Source organism: Lagenorhynchus albirostris, chromosome 16, assembly GCF_949774975.1.
Source record: "Lagenorhynchus albirostris chromosome 16, mLagAlb1.1, whole genome shotgun sequence".
Classification (NCBI taxonomy): Eukaryota; Metazoa; Chordata; class Mammalia; order Artiodactyla; family Delphinidae; genus Lagenorhynchus; species Lagenorhynchus albirostris.
The window spans coordinates 5,973,586-5,993,365 of record NC_083110.1 but is presented as its reverse complement, the minus strand read 5'-3'; the positions used below and the strand labels follow the sequence as shown (position 1 = coordinate 5,993,365).

The following is a 19,780-nucleotide window of genomic DNA, read 5'->3' as shown; positions in this document are numbered from 1 at the left end:
TCGCCTTGGTGTTGAATGGAAATTCTGTTTCCTCCCCGCTCTAAACTTACAGACTGTGTTTCCTGCTTTCCTGTTAGTGTCTACTCTCACTCAGACACTTCTGACACTTACTGATCGACTTATTTTTTAAACCACAGTTTTTGAAAAGTTGAACACACACACGCACATACACATAGTCACAGGGAAAAACAAAAACATACAAAACAACAAACCCTGTTTAAGAGCTGACTAAGCACTGAGGCTGGCCCTCCAAAAGCAAGGGGCCACGACAAAAATTCTCAGTTTAGCTGACTTACACAGCTTGAATTTTTAATAGTTCACAACTCTATGTAAGCTGTCAGCACTTCATTTTCTAGAGGATGGATATCTCTCATGGTTCTTCCATCAAGACACATCATCTCCATTTGAGAGAAAAGCAAACACTCCTGTTGCAGGAAAGACAGGTCCAGTGGCCGAGTGGGTTGGTGCCCAAATCAGGCAGCACCGGGCCAGGCATCTGGGCGCGGCTCTGGACGCTGAAGGGCTGGGCCAGGGCCTTTGGCCTCGTCTTTCTGTCCACCCTGACGGTCACTAAATGTCCAGAACAGGAGAACAAAACATTTTTGAGGAGGTCATCTTGGGTACAAGTTCCAAGACTATTGTTAACACTGTCGTGGCACAAGTGCGAAGTTTTCTCCCGGTGGAATATTTGATTTAAGATAAGGCGGTGCAGCCCGAAGTTGGCCGTGAGGTGGGGACCCATACAACCAGCCTCACTGATCAACAGGAAGCTTGGTTTCTGCTTCTGGGCCTCAGGATTTGCTCAGCGAGCCCCGCACACTTAGAAGGCTCTGGACGAGGTTTCTCTGTGAGGTGCTGACCCCAGGAGTGAGCTGACACGTTTGTAAAGAGGCCACTGGTACCCACCGGATTTTGTGCTGCGTTTGCTCAGAGGAAAGAGTGCACACTTGTTAGATAATGAGGAGTGATTCTTGCCCACCAGTGAGGCCAACCCCAGAGAGCTTCTGGACCGTGAGAATGCGTATGCTCAGCGTTCACCAGTGGACTGGGGACCCTTCTGTCCCCGGCGGACAAGGCCAGGGCCTGCCTTCTAGGGGCCTACTGCCTAGGGCAGGGCTGTGGACATTTTCTGCAAAGGGCCAGATAGTAAATATTTCCTGCTTTGAGGTTCATGTGAACTTGGTCATTGTAGTGTGAAAGTAGCCACAGGTGAACGGCATGCTGTGTTCCAATAAAACTTTATTTACAAAAATGTGCTGGCTGGGTCTGGCCCATTTGTAAACTGCCTAGATTTTTCCTAGGAGTTTCTGAAGGGCAGGAACAAGTTCTCTTTTTTTTTTCTTTCTTTCTTTTTGTAATGTTATTGAAGTATAGTTGATTTACGATGTTGTGTTAATTTCTGCTGTACAGCAAAGTGACTCAGTTATACATATATATATATATTCTTGTTCATATTCTTTTCCATTATGGTTTATCACAGGATATTGAATATAGTTCCCTGTGCTCTACAGTAGGACCTTGTTGTTTATCCATTCTATATATACTAGTTTGTGCCTGCTAATCCCAAACTCCCAATCCATCCCTCTCCCACCCCTCTCCTCCTAGGCAACCACAAGTCTGAGGAACAAGTTCTTATTCATGTTTGTCTCCCTAGTGACCAGCGTGGGGCCTGATTCATGGTGGACCTTCAGGGCTGTAAGCTGAGTAATACGCCATAAAGATCTTCCAGGGAAAATGCTGGGGGTCTCTAGGTATATTTATAATTCCCACCTTGAGCTGCACTTGGAGTCATGATACTAGATTGTTTAAAATAAAGGACCCTAACCTGCTATATAGCACAGGGAACTCTACTGAAAACTCTGTAGTGGCCTATATGGAAAAGAATCTAAAAAAAAAAGTTGATATATCTATATGTATAACTGAATCACTTTGCTGTACAACTGAAACTAACACAACATTGTAAATCAACTATACTCCAATAAAATTTTTTTTAAAAAAGGACCCTAGTATATCACATACACACACACACACACACACACACACACACACACACACACACACATAGGTATCTTACAAGTAACCTCTCAGGTATATGGGCAGTTTATATTCCAATTCTGTTGTCCTTTCAACTCCCTCCCTTCCTTACCCCTCTCTCTTTCTCCCTCTTTTCCTCTTCTCCCTTCTGTCATCTCTTTCCCTAAATATTTATTATGCATCTTCTTTGTACCAGGCACTATGCTAGGCTCTAGAAAACATATAGCAACCAAGACATAATATCTGCCTGCAGGGAAATTATTGTCCAGTAGCTGAACCCAAAGAAAAAAAAAATAAAGGCAGAATTTAATGTAATAAAACAAAAATATAAAGTAGGACTTATCAATAAAACCCAAAGTTGGATTCTTTGGAAAAGTAATAAAATTGATTTAAAAAAAAAAAACCCTAAAATTTTAACAAGATTGAGCAAGAGAGGAAAAAAAAAAAAGAAAAGGTAAAAATAATCCATGTCAGTCATGATAAGGAGACATCACAACAGAGCCCACCTTCATTAAGGATCATAAGAAGGTATTATGAACAATTTTATGCCCATACATTTGAAAATTTAGATAAACGGGTAAATTCCTAAAAAATACAGTTTATCAAAACTGACATACTGTATAGCACAGGGAACTATACTCAGTATTTTGTAATAACCTGTAAGGGAAAAGAATCTGAAAAAGGATACATATATATATATATATATATATATATATATATATATGAATGAATATGCTCTTCAGCTGAAACTAACATATTGTAAATCAACTATACTTCAATGAAAAAAACTGACAAAAGAAAAACATATGAATCTTAACTAGTCCAATAATTATTAAACAGATTGAATCCTTAATTTAAAATCTTTCCACAAAGAAAACCCTAGACTCGGAGGTAATACCCTCAGAAGTGCATGCACGAATGCACCAGTTTATAGACACAGTGTATAAGAATGATCACAGCGGCACTACTTGCACTAGCCTTAAACTGGGAACAACCCAAATGTGCATCACGAGCAGAGCAGACGAGGAAAAAACAAAGCCGCGAAACACTGGCCTGCTTGTCCTGAAGCAGGGTACAGAGATAGTGGTTCTGTGGTGCTGGAAAAGGTTTTCATGGGAGAAATGCTGCTGATTGGAGCCTTGAGAGGGAGAGGAGATTCCTGCTGCTGGGTTGGTTGGGCGGGTGGGGAGGGAGCAGGGTGGGCAGGGACACTTGAGCCGGAGATGACACGATGTATTTGGGAATGACAGGCACTTAGCATAGCTGGAGATTAGGAGCAAGGGCAGGGCGAGGCTGGGGGTGATTCTTGATGGGCCAGGGAGAGCCACTGAAGGGTTTAAGCTGGGGCATAGTAGGACCAGAGCTTCCTGTGTTAGAGGGACACTGGTGGCTTTACTGAGGCTGAATGAAAACCAAGCCAGAAGGGAGGATTGGAGAGACATACAAGGTCAGACAGGAGGGGCTGAAGCCGTGGATGGTGCAGTTGCAGCAGAGGGTAGAGAGGAGGGGGTGGAAACAAAAACGTTACTAAGGTTGAATCTGTATGACTTGGAGACATTCAGGGGTGAGGGAGAGAGGGAGGTGATCAGGACAGCCCTCAGGTCACTGGTTTGGGTGGACAGGTGGCTAGATCCCATCCTCTGGGGAGGGGTTGGGGAAGAGGAGGTCTTAGGTTTGGGGCCTATCGAGTGTGAGAACCCACTGTCCAGTAGGAAGCTAGGCATTTGGATGTGGGGCTCAGAGGTGAAATCTGCGCTGGAGAGATTGGCCGTGAAAAGCAGCAGGTGATGCGAGTGGAGGGAGAAATCTCTGGCCAGCACCCTCGTATCGGACAGTCATGGGCTGTGGTGGGAAGGCTCCTATTGGGAAGAAAGCACAGGTCCTTCCTTTGAGGTTGTCTGCGTGTGCTGGGGCAGAAATTGTCACCCTGGCCGAGGGAGGGCTCCAGGGGAACGGAGAGCCCCTGGGTGGGGGGACCCATGGACAGAAGGAAAACATGCCCTTCGATGTTAGGTGTCTCCCGCTTCCAGCATCGGTCTCCGGTAACTGGGCCTCTCTCCAGGCTTCTTGCTTCCTTAAACAATAAGGAATTAGGGCCCCCGGGTTCCTGATGTTGACTTGTGTGCTTTTTGTATCATTGGCCCCATAAGGATTGCGAAGCTTCAGAATGACTTTTCTTGTCTGGGAATGGCACAGCTCATGGGGACTCTTTTCCTTCAAACTAAGAAACTTGACAGTTTCTATAGTTGTGTCAGCCTCAGGTTTGAAAACCATTCTGCACATGCGCAGTCCTGTGTGGTTTTCGGTTTACAGGACAGAGGCAGGAACACGTGTCTATTGTTTTGGCGAACTTTATGATCAAAGTCTATGTAATTGATCGTAGGTATTTTGACGGAAAAGAGGAGGTAAGTCCCCATCTGGGGGACAGAAAACTAAGCTAAACGGACAGTTTAAAAACAGAAAGAAAGTAACCCAAGGAGACTAGATCAGACAACTTTGGAAAAATATAACGCAGGGGCAGCCTTTGTTTAAATAAATCTTACTGAGGAACCCAATAACTAACACAGGTCAGTGCTGAGCCGCTTGGGACCCTGGAGCCCACACCTGTAGGTCTCCCATCCCCTTTTCCCACCACCCCCTGCTCCCCAGGCTCTACCGTGGGACGATCACTAGCAGGTCACCATGGTGTGTGTCTGTCCTGCTCTATTTGCCCAGTACCCATGGGGTAGTGTATCCGGGCTCATCACTCGCATCTCTTAGTTGAGGAGACCTGACACACAGCCCGTTCATCTCCCTGCTGCTCCTGTCTGACCCTTATGTCACAGAGAGGCCACTGGCTCTTTTTTGTTTCCAAGAAATATTCCAGCCCATGTAGTTTTTCACCTGGGGCTTGGTCCCAAGGCCTCTGGCTTGAGTCGACCTGACATCCTGTGTCAGAAGGGGACAGTCTGCTCTGGCTTTGAGAGGAAGGAAGCCTAGAGGTGTGTGTATGGTCTGCGTGTGTGTGGGTGCTGGGTCCCCTTGGGGCCCCAGGCTCCACGTCCATGCGCTTCCTTGGGTGCAAGGGAAAGAGGACAGAGGTGGCTGGGGAGTAGGGGCCCCAGGGGCCCAGATCTGGAGGAATTGCTGAGCCATTAACTCGGAAAGTCTTCGAAGGACTGGGTGATTAGCGCACAAAGGGCACACTTAATTCATATCAGTAAACCTTACAAAGGCATGACCACTTTGGAATTTGCTTTTTAACCCAGTAAGGTAGATCAGGAACTCAGCAAGATGAGGATGTTCATTCAGAGGTCAAGGTCTGGCTGAACCACTCCAGGTCATCTCAGCTAGCTCTGCGGCTGGTCACCACTTCCTGCTGACAGTAGCAAGCGTTCACGGGGCGCTTAAGGGCTGCCACGCATTGTGTTCAGACCTCAGATCCATCCCTAAACTGACATGGAGGGCAAGCAGGGCAATCACAGCCAGTAAACACCCGCGGGCCCTCAGGGCCTGCTGGGCACTGTTCTAGCGCATTCAGTGCCTCATCTCATTTCGTCTTCACAACACCCCCAAGAGGCAGAGGCTGTGGTGTTACACCAGAGGCTGGATAAAAGCAATGGTGAACATTGATTTATTGGTACGGGCTCACCATGCCATAGGTTGTGGTTTAAGCCCCTGACCTGCACTGGCCCTGGGTGAGCTCTGGATGAATGGGAGGATCTGAGAGAGTGGTGACCATGGCAGCGGCAAGCAACAGGGGTGAGAGCTGAGCAGGAAAGAGGCTTCAGGTGTTAGGGCCAGGGTGGAGCCCAGCAGAGAGCAGAACAGCTGGGGACCCCAAGCCGGGAAGCTCTCACCCCCCCCCAGCAGCTATACTTTGCATCCCTGTACAGAAATGCTACAGGTTTCCCGTTGAAGTTGGGAAAAGTGTGGGTTTATTAGGTCGTTTCCTAACCCCAGGAAAACTCAATTACGGATCTGTGAAGCACATTCTCTCTGTCTCCTGGTGAATTTGATGGGGCTAAGGCAGGCAGAGAACAGGAGGACCACCATGCAAAAAGCTGTGTTCAGAATCATCCCTCCCGATCTCACACGTCTCTCGGCCCCAAAGGATGACAGAAGCCGGACGAGCACGAGGCTCAGGGAAGCCGGGGATGTTCTCAGGATTATCTTGTGGTTTTGGCATTTTCACTTTAAGCTTCTTGGGTTCAACTCCCTTGTTTATATATTTTCCTATGTAGGGAAAATGATCCTGTTAGATTTTTTCAGGGATCAGAAGGAATTGAGCTTCCAGTTGGTGAACAGAAAACGTGGCTGCCAAAGAAATGAAGGATGCTCTGGATTCCAGCTTCCAAGCTGGCCAGTCCAGCTCCTTGTTTGGGACTCAGGGCTGGGGCAGGACACAGCCTAGGTGTCCCTTGAGCCAGTGCCTAGGTGTCAGTCGGCCAAAAGACATAGCTCCTGAGGAAGGAGGCCGACAAGCAAGCAGGTGACCGCATGAGTCTGTGACAACTCACTTTGCCACGAAGACTGGGAGAAAGCCACTTCCCACAAAGGCACATCGGCAAGCTGTCTGCCGTCTGCATCCCAGGTGATGCCGCCGAGAAGCGCAAAGGATACAGGCGAGGGAATTCACAGTGTGTCTTTTCATACTAGGTCTTGATCAACATTGCATGGAGATGAGGAGAGAGAAGGCAGAGCTGCCCAGGTTCGGGAGGGGGCCCGGAGGGAGCTTCCCCACAGGGCGCCTGGAACCCGGGAAGGGGGTGGGGGGAGCGTGGCCAGAGCCAGCGGGCTCCCGGGGGACATAGAGAGAGTAAGGGTGCGCAGGCGGCTAGCGGGGAAGGGCAGGCAGGCGCTCAGGTGCGGGAAACTCGGGCTGCCCCACAGTGGGACTTAGGAACCAGCAACAGGATGCAAGGAAGGACAGAGGGGACGGGGGCCTCTTTTCCCCTGCGGAGGAACAATGGTCATTCTTCTACTGGAGGCTGACCTTCCCTAAGAGAGGAAAGGCCTCCTGGGCCGGGGGAGGGAGCAGTTTAAGGAAAGGGAAGAAAGGGGCCCCAGACGCCTGCGCTGTGACCCAGGCAAGCAAGAGGCCTTTGGAACGGACTTGGAATTTGATATGCCCCGTCTCCAGCACGATAGAGCCAGGCCAGCTCGCGCTGATGGCTTTACCTGAGTGTGACTTCACGACTTTACGAGGCGCCACTGACGCAGCCTCCACCCCATCCATCCGTGGCCTCCAAGGACCCCAAGCTGCAGGCCTGGATGGGTCGCCGCGAAGCTGCCCAGGGCAAGGGTCTCACATGCCGCGTCATACGGTTCTTCTGTGAGACTTACCATCTATGCACACGGGAAGAAGGATTTCCCAGAAAAAATAGAGGAAGCTGGCCAATGTAATCAACTCACACAAACCCCTCCTCTTTCCAAATATGCCCCTATCTCCAAAACAATCAAAACGGCCCCATTAAATAACACTTGTTCAGTACAAAGGAAGTACAGCATGATGGGATTACAAACCGGTTCCAAGGAAAACATTCCCAATTGTTAGGCATGCAACAATGGACAAAAAAGCTGAATGGCATTTCCATGTGAGGACTGTCGTGCTTGGGGCAAGCCCTTGAGAGCGCTTGAGTACCCAGTCTGGGGGTCACCTGGCGGCTCTCCCACGGTCGGCGCCCCCAGGGAGGCCGTCCCTCCCCTGCATTGTGTCCAGAGGGCTGGAACATGGCTGGGGCTTGGCACTCCTCACATGCAAGAACTCACACGTCCACTGCCTGCACACAGTGACTCGGACATTTTCAGCCATATCTGCCTCTGGTCTCAGCCCTCGGTCCCCTCAGTCGGGGCAGGCCCTTTGCCGACAGCGGCTGGTGGCACTGAGGACTTCAGCTGACAGCAAGGAGGAGATGGTCATCAGGGGCTAAAGGCAGCTGAGATGGGGGAGTCTTAATTTGTCACCAAAAGAAGGGTTTGGGGGACGTTAGTGACAGCAGCCTCCTCCCCTCTCATGGGCTGAATTGTGGACCCTCAAATTCATATGTTGTAGCTCCAACCCCTGGCGTGACTGTATTTGGAGACAGGGCCTTTATAGAGGTCACTAAGGGTGGGGCCCTGATGCCATAGGGTTAGTGTCCCTAGACAAGAGACATCAGCGAGTGCCCTTCCTGTCTCTCTCACTCCCACCCTCCCCATGTGAGGACACAGCAGGAAGGTGGCCCTCCGAAAGCCAGGAATTGAACCCTCACCAGGAACCTGATCTTGGACTTCCAGAACTGTGAGAAATAAGTGTCGGTTAAGCTGCCCAGTATTTTGTTATGACAGCCCACACTGAGACATCATCCAAAGGCAAATCTGAAAGACAAAAGGCACCAGGAAGTCTGGGAGCAAATGGACCCTAAAGGCCATCTCAGGCATCTGCCCATCCAGCTGATGAGGGCTGCCCTCCCAAGACCCCACCGGGTCTTCACCCAGGGACCAGGCCTGTGAACTCGCTCCTGTGCCTGTGTGTCAGCTTTTGTGTTTCCTTTATTGATGCAGAAAAGCAGAACCCCAAGAAGAGTAGACCCTTCTTTCAGTCTTCACTGTGCCTCACCTTCAGGCAAAAGGTTGGTGTGACCATCGCAGGCCATGTCACAGGGGGCCCTGTGCATCTTCAGGCGGGCGGTAAACAGCAGGGAGAGATAAATTCTTAATAAACCGAGTCCCATTTTTATGCAAATGCGCCTGCTGACAAAGAAGGAGGGAGCTAGAGCTACAAGATATTTATGACAGAGGGAAGCTGTTTGGAAACAGACGTTTTATGAGGCTCCCGCGAGGTACCAGCTGCTCTTTTAACATTTCTATTTCGGGGCTTTATGTAGGAAAGTGATTGCTCTATAAATAGCAGGGCAAACAAATTTGCCGGGGTGGGGGGGTGGTGGTCACTGTGTGGGGAGGCTGGGGCCCAGAGCCCTGGGGGACCTTGAGACCCTGTCACCCAGCTTCTGGGGGCTTCACACGCTTGACACTTCCCTTCTTGGTGATCTTTGAGGAGTTCCAAATTCTTCTCCTTTTCGCAATACCTCCATGCCTGCCTCTGGACTACTTCCTATTTTTTTTTTAACTTTTAAAATGTTTTTCTTTACTTTGTGTTTTGAAAGAAATTCATCCCTCAGAAAAGTTGCAAGATTATCCTGATAAGTGAAGTCAGTCAGACAGAGAAAGACAAATGTCGTATGATATTACTTATATGTGGATTCTAAAAAAGTGATACAAATAACGTATTTACAAAACAGAAATAGACTCGGAGACATAGTTGTGGTTACCAAAGGGGATAGCGGTGTTGGGGGGATAAATTAGGAGTTTGGAATTAACAGATACACACTACTGTATATAAAATAGATAAACTACAAGGTCCTGCTGTAGAGCACAGGGAACTCTACTCAATATTTTGTAATAACCTATAAGGGAAAAGAATCTGAAAGAGCATATGTATGTGTGTGTGTGTGTGTGTGTGTTCGTGTGCGTGTGTGTCTATATATATATATATATATATATAGACACACACACACACTGGATCACTTTGCTGTACACGTGAAACTAACGTAACATTGTAAATCAACTCTACCTCAACTTTTAAAAAGTTGCAAGAATACTACAAGGAGCACCTGTACGCCTTTCACACCGATTTACAAGTTCACATTGTGCTTCTTCCCTCCCTATGAATGTGTATTATTTGTATTTTTTGCTGAGCCATTTGGGATTATGTTGCAGACCACAGGGTTCTTCAGGAAGCGAGTATCTCCTAAGAAGAAGGATTTTCTCTTGTGTTACCACAATATGATGATCAGTTTCACTACTGTGATCTCATGTGAAGTCCACATTCACATCTTCCCAGTTGTCCCAATAATCTTGTTATAACATCCCCCGCTCCCCGCATGTACGATCTTGTCCAGAATCATTCGTCGCATTTCCTTGTCCTGTCTCTTTTAGTCTCCTTTGATCCCCAAGGATTCTATAGCCCTTCTTTGATTTTCACAGCACTGATATTTGGTCGTAAGGATCTGAATAGGGAAGCAGCATGACCACGAGAGCAAAAAAATAAGGGGTTTATCAGAGGATTTGTTTATTATACCATCATGGGAGAAGCCGGGAGGTGAAACCCTGGAACGGGACTTTTGGGGGATCAGAGGAGGGTACTAACTTGGGGCCACTCGGAGGAGCTGGGAGGATGTGGATGGGGGCGGTACTCTGCTGGGGCTTTGGGGCATGAGGTCTCTGTGGGTGAGCAGGGCGGGCAGCTGGGGAAGGGAGGGGACACGGAGCAGGGGAGAACGAGGACCACGCGTCTGTCCTCACGGCGCCCACCGGAGAAGCTGGTGCCTCCTCACAGAGCTGCATCCGCGCCTGCTCCAGACTTGGAGAAACTGAAAGGAGATTGCGCAGCCATCCACGGCGCAGAGGTGGCCCGGCGACAGACCACGGGAACCTCCGTGAGCCCTCCGAGCGCCGCGGCGGCGGCTCCGCGTCCGCCCTCCGGATTCCGTGCACATTCTCCGTCCATCCGCGCAGCCACGCTTCCTCTGCACACGCTTCTCTCCTCCCGTGAACGTGCGTCTGATGAACGTAGGACAAGTGAGCGTACCTGCCAGCTGTCCTTCGGTGTCAGCCCCCTCACCAGGCCGGGTCGCAGCCCTGTGCCCTGTCGCTGCCCTTTTCGTGTTTACCTCCCCATCACGTTCCCTGGTCTTGGCTTCTCGTCCTTGTGAGATGAGAGGCATCCCTGGGAGGACAGAGCCCAGTCCGTCCTGTTTACAGCTCAGGAGCCAGTCCAGCACCTGGCACAGAGTCTTGACTCACAAAATAGCTGGACAGATGCAGGGATGAACTGGTGGCTCTGCTTTTCTGGAAACCAGGCTGCCTGGGTGCTGACTTGTATGGTTAGGGTCTTGCGTTGAGCAGTGGCTTGGTGGATGGGCATAGCAGATGGGACCCACCCACCATTTCCAGTGGTGACTTTGTTCTGGGACAGAACTGCTATAATTAGGGCAGGATTCAATTCCACGGCCCAGAAAATTCAGTGTAACAGTGGCTTAAACAAGATGGGCGTTTATTTCTCTCTCACATAAACTGCATCTGGAAGGAAGTGACCATGGCATCCTTGGGGTCCCAGGCTCCCCTGACTCCCTACCCCACCCTCCCCAGGGAGTGGCCTTCTTCCTTCTAGTCCCCGATGGCTACACCCACTTTCAGGCAGCAAGAAGGACGACAGGACAGAAAAGAGACCGAAAGTGCAGCCTCGGGCCACCTCTGCTTAACACCCCACTAACTGGCACTTACTCATGGGGCCAAGGAGCGGCAAAGAGGCCGGAACGTGATCTTATTCTGGGCAGCCGTGTGCCCAGGTTAAAATGCTGCTGCCGTGGAAGAAAAAAGAGTGGTCTTTCAGGCCCCCAGCCATCTCCGCCACAGTTGTGTTTGGGGGAAGGCCCTGCATCTTGTTTTTCACTGTTTCACATCCAGGATGGACCCCATCTCTGCCAGGATGGGGAGGATGCACATCTTTAGTTTCTCCTAGGAGTGGGGCAAGCTGACGGCTGTGTGTCACGATTGGATTGCTTGTGTTGAATGGCATGAGGGTGTCCACGATGCAAATACAAAAGTGCAGGGAGTAGGCCGCCCTTCAATGCATTGGGACAAGCCCCCAAAACAAAAAAACCAGCCAAGGCCCAAGGGCGGTTTATTAGAATGGAGAAAGGAGGCGGGGTGTGTGCCTTCGTACATTGGGGCCATGGTTTCTTACGGTGGCTCACTGGCCGTTTTTGCTGCACTGTGATTGAAAGAGTGTGTTTACTGTAGGGTGGGAATTTAAAGTCTCCTTTTAAAAGCATGTTTCTCCTGGGAGCATGTCAGAGGCAGGGAAACTGCTCCCCAGAGAGCAGTTTCATAAGGACTCGTAGCTGAGTTTATTTTGTTTTATTAAAGCATGCCCAGCTGAACATTTCCTCCTGTTCTCATGCCTTTGGACTTGGAGGGCAGAAAGTGAATTGGCCTCTGAACAATACAGCGGGCAGGATGTGAACCAGGGATACCCCCTTGCTCTGTTCAGAGGGTGAATCACCCTGATTCCAAGCAGTCCCATTGGGGTGAGCAGGGGTAGGGGAGGGAGAAGCAAGTGCTTCTGGTAAAGGAAGCGTGTGGTTGTCTCAGCCAAATGGCACTTGAACATGAACTGCTGGTATTTATTCAAGTCTATTTCCCCACGTCCCCTATCCTGGGACCTGGACTATTCCTATTATAGCCGTCACTTCTAGTCTGTGGGATCTGACCCGCACGGGGTGTGTGCCATTGTACTGGGTGTTACAGGGCTAGGGTTCATCCATTTAGCTGCGTCAACTTCCCTCTAAGCCCTTACTCTGTTTGGCAGTTCAGAGAGGCAAACGCAGGAATGCATACGTGTCCATCAACGGAGGGAAGGAAGCGCAAATCAGCCGTGACTGCGTTTATTGAGTGCGTACTATGCGCTAGGTCCTGAATGGACACGATCTCAGGGCATCCTTTGAGGACAACCATGATTGTTATCTCACTTTGGAACAAGGAGGTTGTAGCAGCTGAGGAACTTGCCTCCAGGTCTGCCTGTGATGGGGTTTGGGCTTCTGGGTGGGACACTCAAGCGGGGAAGCAGCCCAGCCCTTTAAGGCTGCCCAGGGGCGCCTGTGCAGGAGAGAGAAGGGCTCTCTCACGGTGGGCGCTGCACGGGCTGTGATGCAGAGCGACATCCCTCATGGGACCACCCCTCCCTCCGCAAACAGACCAGTCAGGCAGCCTCTTTGCCACTATAGCAGCAGCCTCTGTGGTTGACAAAGGTCCTCCAGCTTATCTGGCCCCTGGTTTCCTGCGATATTAACGTTTACACCAAGACAATACCAGCGCTTTAGCTTTGGGTTAGAATGAAGAGCTTACCTCCTTCGAGCATGAGATCTCCCCTCCTGAACTTTTGCCTCTGAGTCCACACCGGCAGTTTAGCCCTTAATCATTTCCATCTGTCGGTTTCCACACATCTGCTGGTTTGCCAAGCTCTGGAGGGCAGGCACCAAGTAGTTAAAATCCTCTGCCTGGCCCAGTGCTAATGTAGCCGAGAACAACAGATTCTTAAAGACTGATCGACAGATACAATAATAAAAAGGTTCCTTCCTCACCTTGCTGGTGTCTTTCGCAAAGCAGCATTTTTACTCCGTCAGTAATTCATCGTTTTCTCCTATGTCTAGTGGGAGAGAGATCTCAGAGCGTCTAGGGCTTATCGTTCTGCTGAGCTATGCGTGGGCCAACGCTTTTCCTACCACACAAGTCCGTGCACCTTCTGTTCTAGGGGACAGACAAGCAGACAGAGATTGTGGTAAAGCAGCACCACAGAGACCCCACCCTTCCCCTACATCAGCGGTCCCCAACCTTTCTGGCACCAGGGACCGGTTTTGTGGAAGACAGTTCTTCCACGGACGGGGGTGCAGGGGAGGGTTCAGGTGGCAATGTGAGCGATGGGGAGTGATGGGAACGGCACTCGCTCACTCACCCGCCGCTCCCCTCCTGCTGTGCGGCCCGGCTCCTAACAGCCCAGGGGTTGGGGACCCCTGCCCTAAATGCAATCCAGGGAATTCTCCTCCACCAAATAATGACTGTCACATCTCCATGCCTGAAGTAGTTGGCAGTTTTTACACCAAGTAGTCCTTTGTTTCTTCCCCACATGTCTTCCAGCTGTTTTCTTACGGCACTGACTGTGCCTGGGGCGATACTGCAAATGTATAAGTCACGCTCCCTGCCCTCAAGGAGCTTACGAGACAGTTGGGAATTGAGACCAACAAAATAATAGAGAACCACAAATACGACGCAGCTAAGTTTCAGACTGTGGTTTGGAATCCATTCGTGGTGGATGGGCTGTAAAATAAGTTTAAGGGATCATAGTCAGCATTAAAAAAAATGAAATGGCTAAAATAGTAAAGATTAGAGTGTCTATGACATAGGTCGAATGAGAATTGTTTTGTAAAAATTTGGTTCTGTTTTACACAGAAATATAATGTTTCTTACCATAGGTCCTGGTCACATGTGTTTGAACACTTCTGACAAGCCAGGTGTGAGGTGAGTAGGGTCTGGCCTGTGAAGGAATGCCACGTGAAGGGCAGTAATTCTTTCTTTATTTTTTTTTTGCGGTACGCGGGCCTCTCACTGTTGTGGCCTCTCCCGTTGCGGAGCACAGGCTCCGGAAGCGCAGGCTCAGAGGCCATGGCTCACGGGCCCAGCCGCTCCGCGGCATGTGGGATCTTCCCGGACCGGGGCACGAACCCGCGTCCTCTGCATCGGTAGGCGGACTCTCAACCACTGCGCCACCAGGGAAGCCCCAGGGCAGTAGTTCTTAACTTGTGTTTGCGTCATGGACCCTTGAGAACCATTTGACAACGATTGCAAGTCCTTCTAAGAAAACGTGCATATGGCTGACATTTTGCCTGTGATCTCAGTAGGTCCACAGACCTTCGCTAGACCCCTTTGATCTGGAGCTTAAAGCCAGGAGGGAGGGAGCGGGGAGAGGTTGGGGTCTACATTTCCCAGGGCCCTGAATTTCTGATGAGGAGAGAAGAGCATCCATCCATGGGAGGTCAACAAAGGCTTCCAAGGAGAAGTAGCTCACGATCCAATTCATATTTTAGGAAGATTGTTCTGGAATCATTGGAGGCCAGAAGTCCAACTTGGAGGCTTGTAATAATTCTTTGAGAGATGGTAGAGGCAGATACGTAGGAAGGCATATGGCCTGAGAAGTTTTGAGGGTTTAAAAAGAAGAAATCACTGGACTTGGTGTTGGATACAGGGGAAAAAAGGGAAAAGAAAGAGTCTAGGGTGGCCCCTGGGTTTCTAGTTTTAAGCAGACAACAATGCTCATCACCGCGTCGGGAATAAATAGAGAAAGAAAAGGAAGTTTGGGGAAGAGTATGAGTTTAGTCTTTTGTGGTTAAGGTAAACGCCCAGGTATATATCCGGAACCCCAACATTCTTTCTATGGAAATAAAGAGCAAGTGACAATGAGGTATGCCTTGGGGTGGGGCTGAGCTGGCAGACGTGGAAGAGGGCTTTGTACTTCGTTTGGGTGGCTGTGTGGCTTGGCGGAACAGTTTGGAGATCCTGGGACAACAGGAGTGTTCTAAAGACTCTGAAATCCCCACTCACTGTGGAAATAGAAGGAGAGGCACAGCGGGTGAACTGGAGCCGGAGCAAAACGGTGCTTGGAATGAAGCTTGGGCCTCAGGGGGGTAAGGGGCACTGGGGGCGTGTGTGTGTGTGGGGGGCAATGTCCAGCCCCATCTGGAACTTGAGTTGGTGGGTGTGCCCAGTCCCATTCTGTAAGCACCTGTGAGGAAGAAGGAAGAACCCTAACACTGCATTCCCAGCTCATGTCCCGACTGTGTTCTTCTGTGCCTCTGGCCTGCTTCTGATCTCCCAGCCCCTGAGCTTCTGCCGGGTCCTGTTGATGGCTTGGCACTGAAGCCTCAAGCCTGATCCTCGGCGCTGCCCGCTCAGTCCTGACCTCTGCTGACCTCTGCCCCCATTCATCCCCCGTTTGCCCTTGAACCCTGGACTGAACTTCTGCCAGCCTGTCTGGTCCACTGTCCTGTCTCATCCAGTCCTGTGGCCTGATTTCTGCTGAATTCCATTGAGGCTGCCAGTGGGAAACATATCAGAGACCAGGATCCCCAAGTCACTTCCAGGCCTGGGTACCAGCACCAACCATGTTGTTTCTGCTACAGAAGAAGATAGTGTCATTAGGAGCTCAATGTTTGTTCCCTCCTGATGCGTGCTGTTGGGAACCTGGGTTAGGGTCAAATCTGTATTTGATGATCTGGGCGAACTCCTTGACTGTTTGTTTCTAGAATTGCTAAATATTTCCAGATGTCAGTACAACACGTATGCCACGATGCTGTGATTGGCGCACTCCGTGCTGAAAAAAATTTTTTTCAAATAAGCAAAATGCATAAGATGAAATTAAATCTCCCTCTCTGCTCTCGGAAGTAGAACGCAACCTCCAGGATGCCATGCAGGTGTGCCACAATGTTCTCCTGGACCCTCAGCTGGTGCCTGGGGGTGGGGCTTCTGAGATGGCTGTGGCTCATGCCTTGACAGAAAAATCCAAGGCCATGACTGGTGTGGAACAATGGCCATATCGGGCTGTTGCCCAAGTCCTAGAGGTCATCCCTCGTACCCTCATTCATAACTGTGGGGCCAGCACCATCCGTCTACTTACCTCCCTTCGGGCCAAGCACACCCAGGAGAATTGTGAGACCTGGGGCGTAAATGGTGAGACAGGTACTTTGGTGGACATGAAAGAACTGGGCATCTGGGAACCATTGGCTGTAAAGCTGAAAACGTATAAGACAGCAGTGGAGACGGCAGTTCTACTGCTGCGGATTGATGACATCGTATCAGGCCACGAAAAAAAGGGTGATGACCAGAGCCAGCAAGGCGGGACTCCTGATGGCTAGCCAGGAGTGAGCGGTGGCAAGGCGACCTCAACGCACAGAGCCAACAGTCTCCCCCTTCCCTGAGCCAGACTGCCAGGGACACTGTGGATGTCTTTGTTTGGAAGGGATCGGGTTGAGGGGCAGCCCCCGTCCCTTTCTGTCCCAGCTCAGTTTGCAAAAGGCACTGACATGTAATTCTTCTCTATTGTAAGCTCACCATTTAGTTTGCTTCCGATGATTAAATCTAAGTCATTTGCAAAAAAAAAAAAAAAAAAAATCTCCCTCTCTGTCTGTAAGCCGCCATAAAGATGCTGCATTATTTACCAACCACAAGAGCTTTTCCTAGGCTGGGGCATGTGATCCTCGTAGCCCTTTTTCCAGCTGCTCGAACACACTTTGGCAGAGTTACTCCTAGCTCCAAATACCAGGATTACCCTATTCCCGTTCAGTGGTTCAGTGGTTCAGTGACTTGGCTCCCAGAGAAAAAGCAAAGGCAATTTCAGAATTCTGCTAACTCCTCAGATGGAACTAAATAATGGTCCCGACCTCATGGGGTTGTTGTGAAGATGAAGGGAGATGTGTAGAAAGCATCTAGTACAGCGCCGGGCACCTAGGGAGGTCTTGGTCAAGGTTATCTTTTTTCCTTAGGAGGCCATGTGATTCCCTACAGATTATCACATCAGCTGGGGCCTCTGGGGTGGGTTTGTCTGCAGTTGAGAAATTGATCGAGAGTCTCCAGGAGGCTATGTAAGAAAAGAAATGGGTAGAAAGAAGAGCAGTTAAGGAAGGAAGACCTAAGTGTGAATCCTAGCTTTGCTTCTTCCTCCCTGAGTTTTGCTGAGTCTCAGTGTTTTCATTTGTCAATGGGAAGAATGCCTTTCTCAGCGGGCCGTTGGGAAGACCAAGTAGGAACAAGGGCTAATGGTAAATTATCAAGCAGCAATTATTACTGTGACCTCCCTCACTTCTTTGCTTCTTTTTAAATTAATTAATTTAATTAATTTTTCGCTGTGTTAGGTCTTCGTTGCTGCTCGTGGGCTTTCTCTAGTTGTGGCGAGCAGGAGCTACTCTTCTTTGCCGTGCGCAGACTACTCATTGCAGTGGCTTCTCTTGTGGCGCACGGGCTCTAGGTGCGCAGGCTTCCGTAGTTTGGGCATGTGGGCTCAGTAGTTTTGGCATGTGGGCTCAGTAGTTGTGGCACGTGGGCTCAGTAGTTGTGGCACACAGGCTTAGTTGCTCCATGGCATGTGGGATCTTCCTGGACCAGGGCTCGAACCCGTGTCCCCTGCATTGGCAGGCTGATTCTTAATGACTGTGCCACCAGGGAAGTCCCCTCCCTCGCTTCTTGTAGCGAGTTTTCAGGAGGGCATCTCATTCTCAGATATCTTCTTGGGTGTTACAAAATTGCTTTACCGTAGGTGCTGACCTACATTCATTCATTCATTCATTTATTCATACATACATACATTCATTCATCCAACAAATTTTTGTTGAGTACCTGCTATGTTCTGTGTGCTAGAAATACCGCAGTCAGCGAATGAAACTCTTGCCTTTACGGATATCATATCCTAGTGAGAGGTGACAGACAGTCACATAAACTTAAACATATGGGAGGTACAGATACCTGTGCAGGTGGTCAATGACAGGTTCATTAGGGAGATTCAGGGTCTGACTTCGCCAAGCTCAGGGAGCCAGCGACCTAGGAAATCCTTGATCTTCATGCCTGTTCAGACTTTTCCTAGCCGGGCTGATATGCCGGTGCTCACTCTTGAGGTCCTTCCTCCGGTCCTGTTGGGGCTTTACCTCCCGGGCCCAGCGAGCTCTGTGGCTCCTCAACTTCCACTTTGCTCCCCTTCTGCATGAAGGACACTTCTGGAGCTTTTATAAGAACATCCAGCTTCTCTTGACAACCTGGGAAGCTAAATAGTGCTTCTAGCTGTGAGGAGGACATAGCAGAGAGTTCTGATTCTCCATCCCAGACCCAGGCACTGCCTTCATGTCTCGCTCAGGCATCCCTCATACTTGTCAGAGGCCTTCACACTGTTGTGTCTTGCTTAACACTGTTCTGTTAGCCTAGCGTCTCTCGTCTCCACCTCTAAATTCTATCCATCTGCCCAGGTTCCTCTCAGATAATCCCTCTGTTTCAGAGATTGCGAGCTACCCCCAATATCCATTCTCCTCTGATTCTGGTGGTCATAGAACCCCTGAGGTTGAATGGGGCACACAGCTAAATGTGCAGTGCTTCCCAGACTTCCTGAAACTCGATGTAGCTCCTTGACCAGGAACTGGCTCCTTCCAACCTGTCTTGCTGGCAGGAATGTGAACTTGGTATTAGGACTCCATATCTTGGCAGAGCAACAAGAGGGAAGGTGCCTGGGTCCTTGACATGGTGCAGCTGCTCCATCAGCCCTGGGATATTGATGTTCAAGCAATAATCTGAGAGAAAACTAAAGTTCTCTCTTTCTTTTTTAAAAGCTAGTTATTTTTTTCGTTTTAATTTTTTATTTTATATTGGAATATAGTTGATTTACAATGTTGTGTTAGTTTCAGGTGTACAGCAAAGTGAATCAGTTATGCATATACATATTGATATATCCATTCTTTATCAGATTTTTTTCCCATATAGGCTATTACAGAATATTGAGTAGAGTTCCCTGTGCTGTACAGTAGGTCCTTGTTGATTATCTATTTTATATATAGTAGTGTGTATATGTTAATCCCAAACTCCTAATTTATCCCACGCCCACGTTTCCCCTTTGGTAACCATAAATTTGTTTTCAAAATCCAAAAAGAAGAAGCAGATGTGAGACTCTAGCTGCCTTTTATCAAGCTAGATATCAGAGAAATTTAAATATATATATAAAATAGGGCTTCCCCGGTGGTGCAGTGGTTGAAAGTCCGCCTGCCGATGCAGGGGACACGGGTTCGTGCCCCGGTCCGGGAGGATCCCACATGCCGCGGAGCGGCTGGGCCCGTGAGCCATGGCCGCTGAGCCTGCGCGTCCGGAGCCTGTGCTCCACAACGGGAGAGACCACAACAGTGAGAGGCCCGCGTACTGCAAAAAAAACAAAAACAAACAAAACAAAACAAAACAACAAAAAATATATATATAATAAGGCAACTCTTTTCAATACAAGTTTTTGTTTTGGAAAATACACTTATTTTCATTACATTTTTAAAAAGCTAGTTATTTTGGTTTTCTTTAGAGAACCAACTCTGGTATCCTAAAGACTCATCCTGAGGAGATTGAGTCCCTACCTGCCTTTTCCTATATATCC

General features: G+C 49.3%; 1 protein-coding gene and 1 long non-coding RNA gene across 2 annotated transcripts; one reads left to right on the top strand and one right to left on the bottom strand.

The window, feature by feature from the left end:
- Positions 1 to 275: 275 nt before the first annotated feature.
- LOC132507422 (uncharacterized) lies at positions 276 to 7,336 on the bottom strand. Its single transcript, XR_009536183.1, has 2 exons — positions 7,195 to 7,336; positions 276 to 570 (listed from the first exon to the last, which is right to left on the bottom strand). It is a non-coding gene; the product is annotated as an uncharacterized LOC132507422 (long non-coding RNA).
- An 8,437-nt stretch (positions 7,337 to 15,773) lies between these two features.
- Positions 15,774 to 16,730, top strand: LOC132507485 (T-complex protein 1 subunit gamma-like). The gene is made up of 2 exons (XM_060126889.1): positions 15,774 to 15,819; positions 16,021 to 16,730. The coding sequence occupies exons 1-2, from the start codon at positions 15,774 to 15,776 to the stop codon at positions 16,521 to 16,523; spliced, it is 549 nt and encodes a 182-aa protein (XP_059982872.1). The 3' UTR covers positions 16,524 to 16,730.
- The last annotated feature ends 3,050 nt before the right edge of the window (positions 16,731 to 19,780 follow it).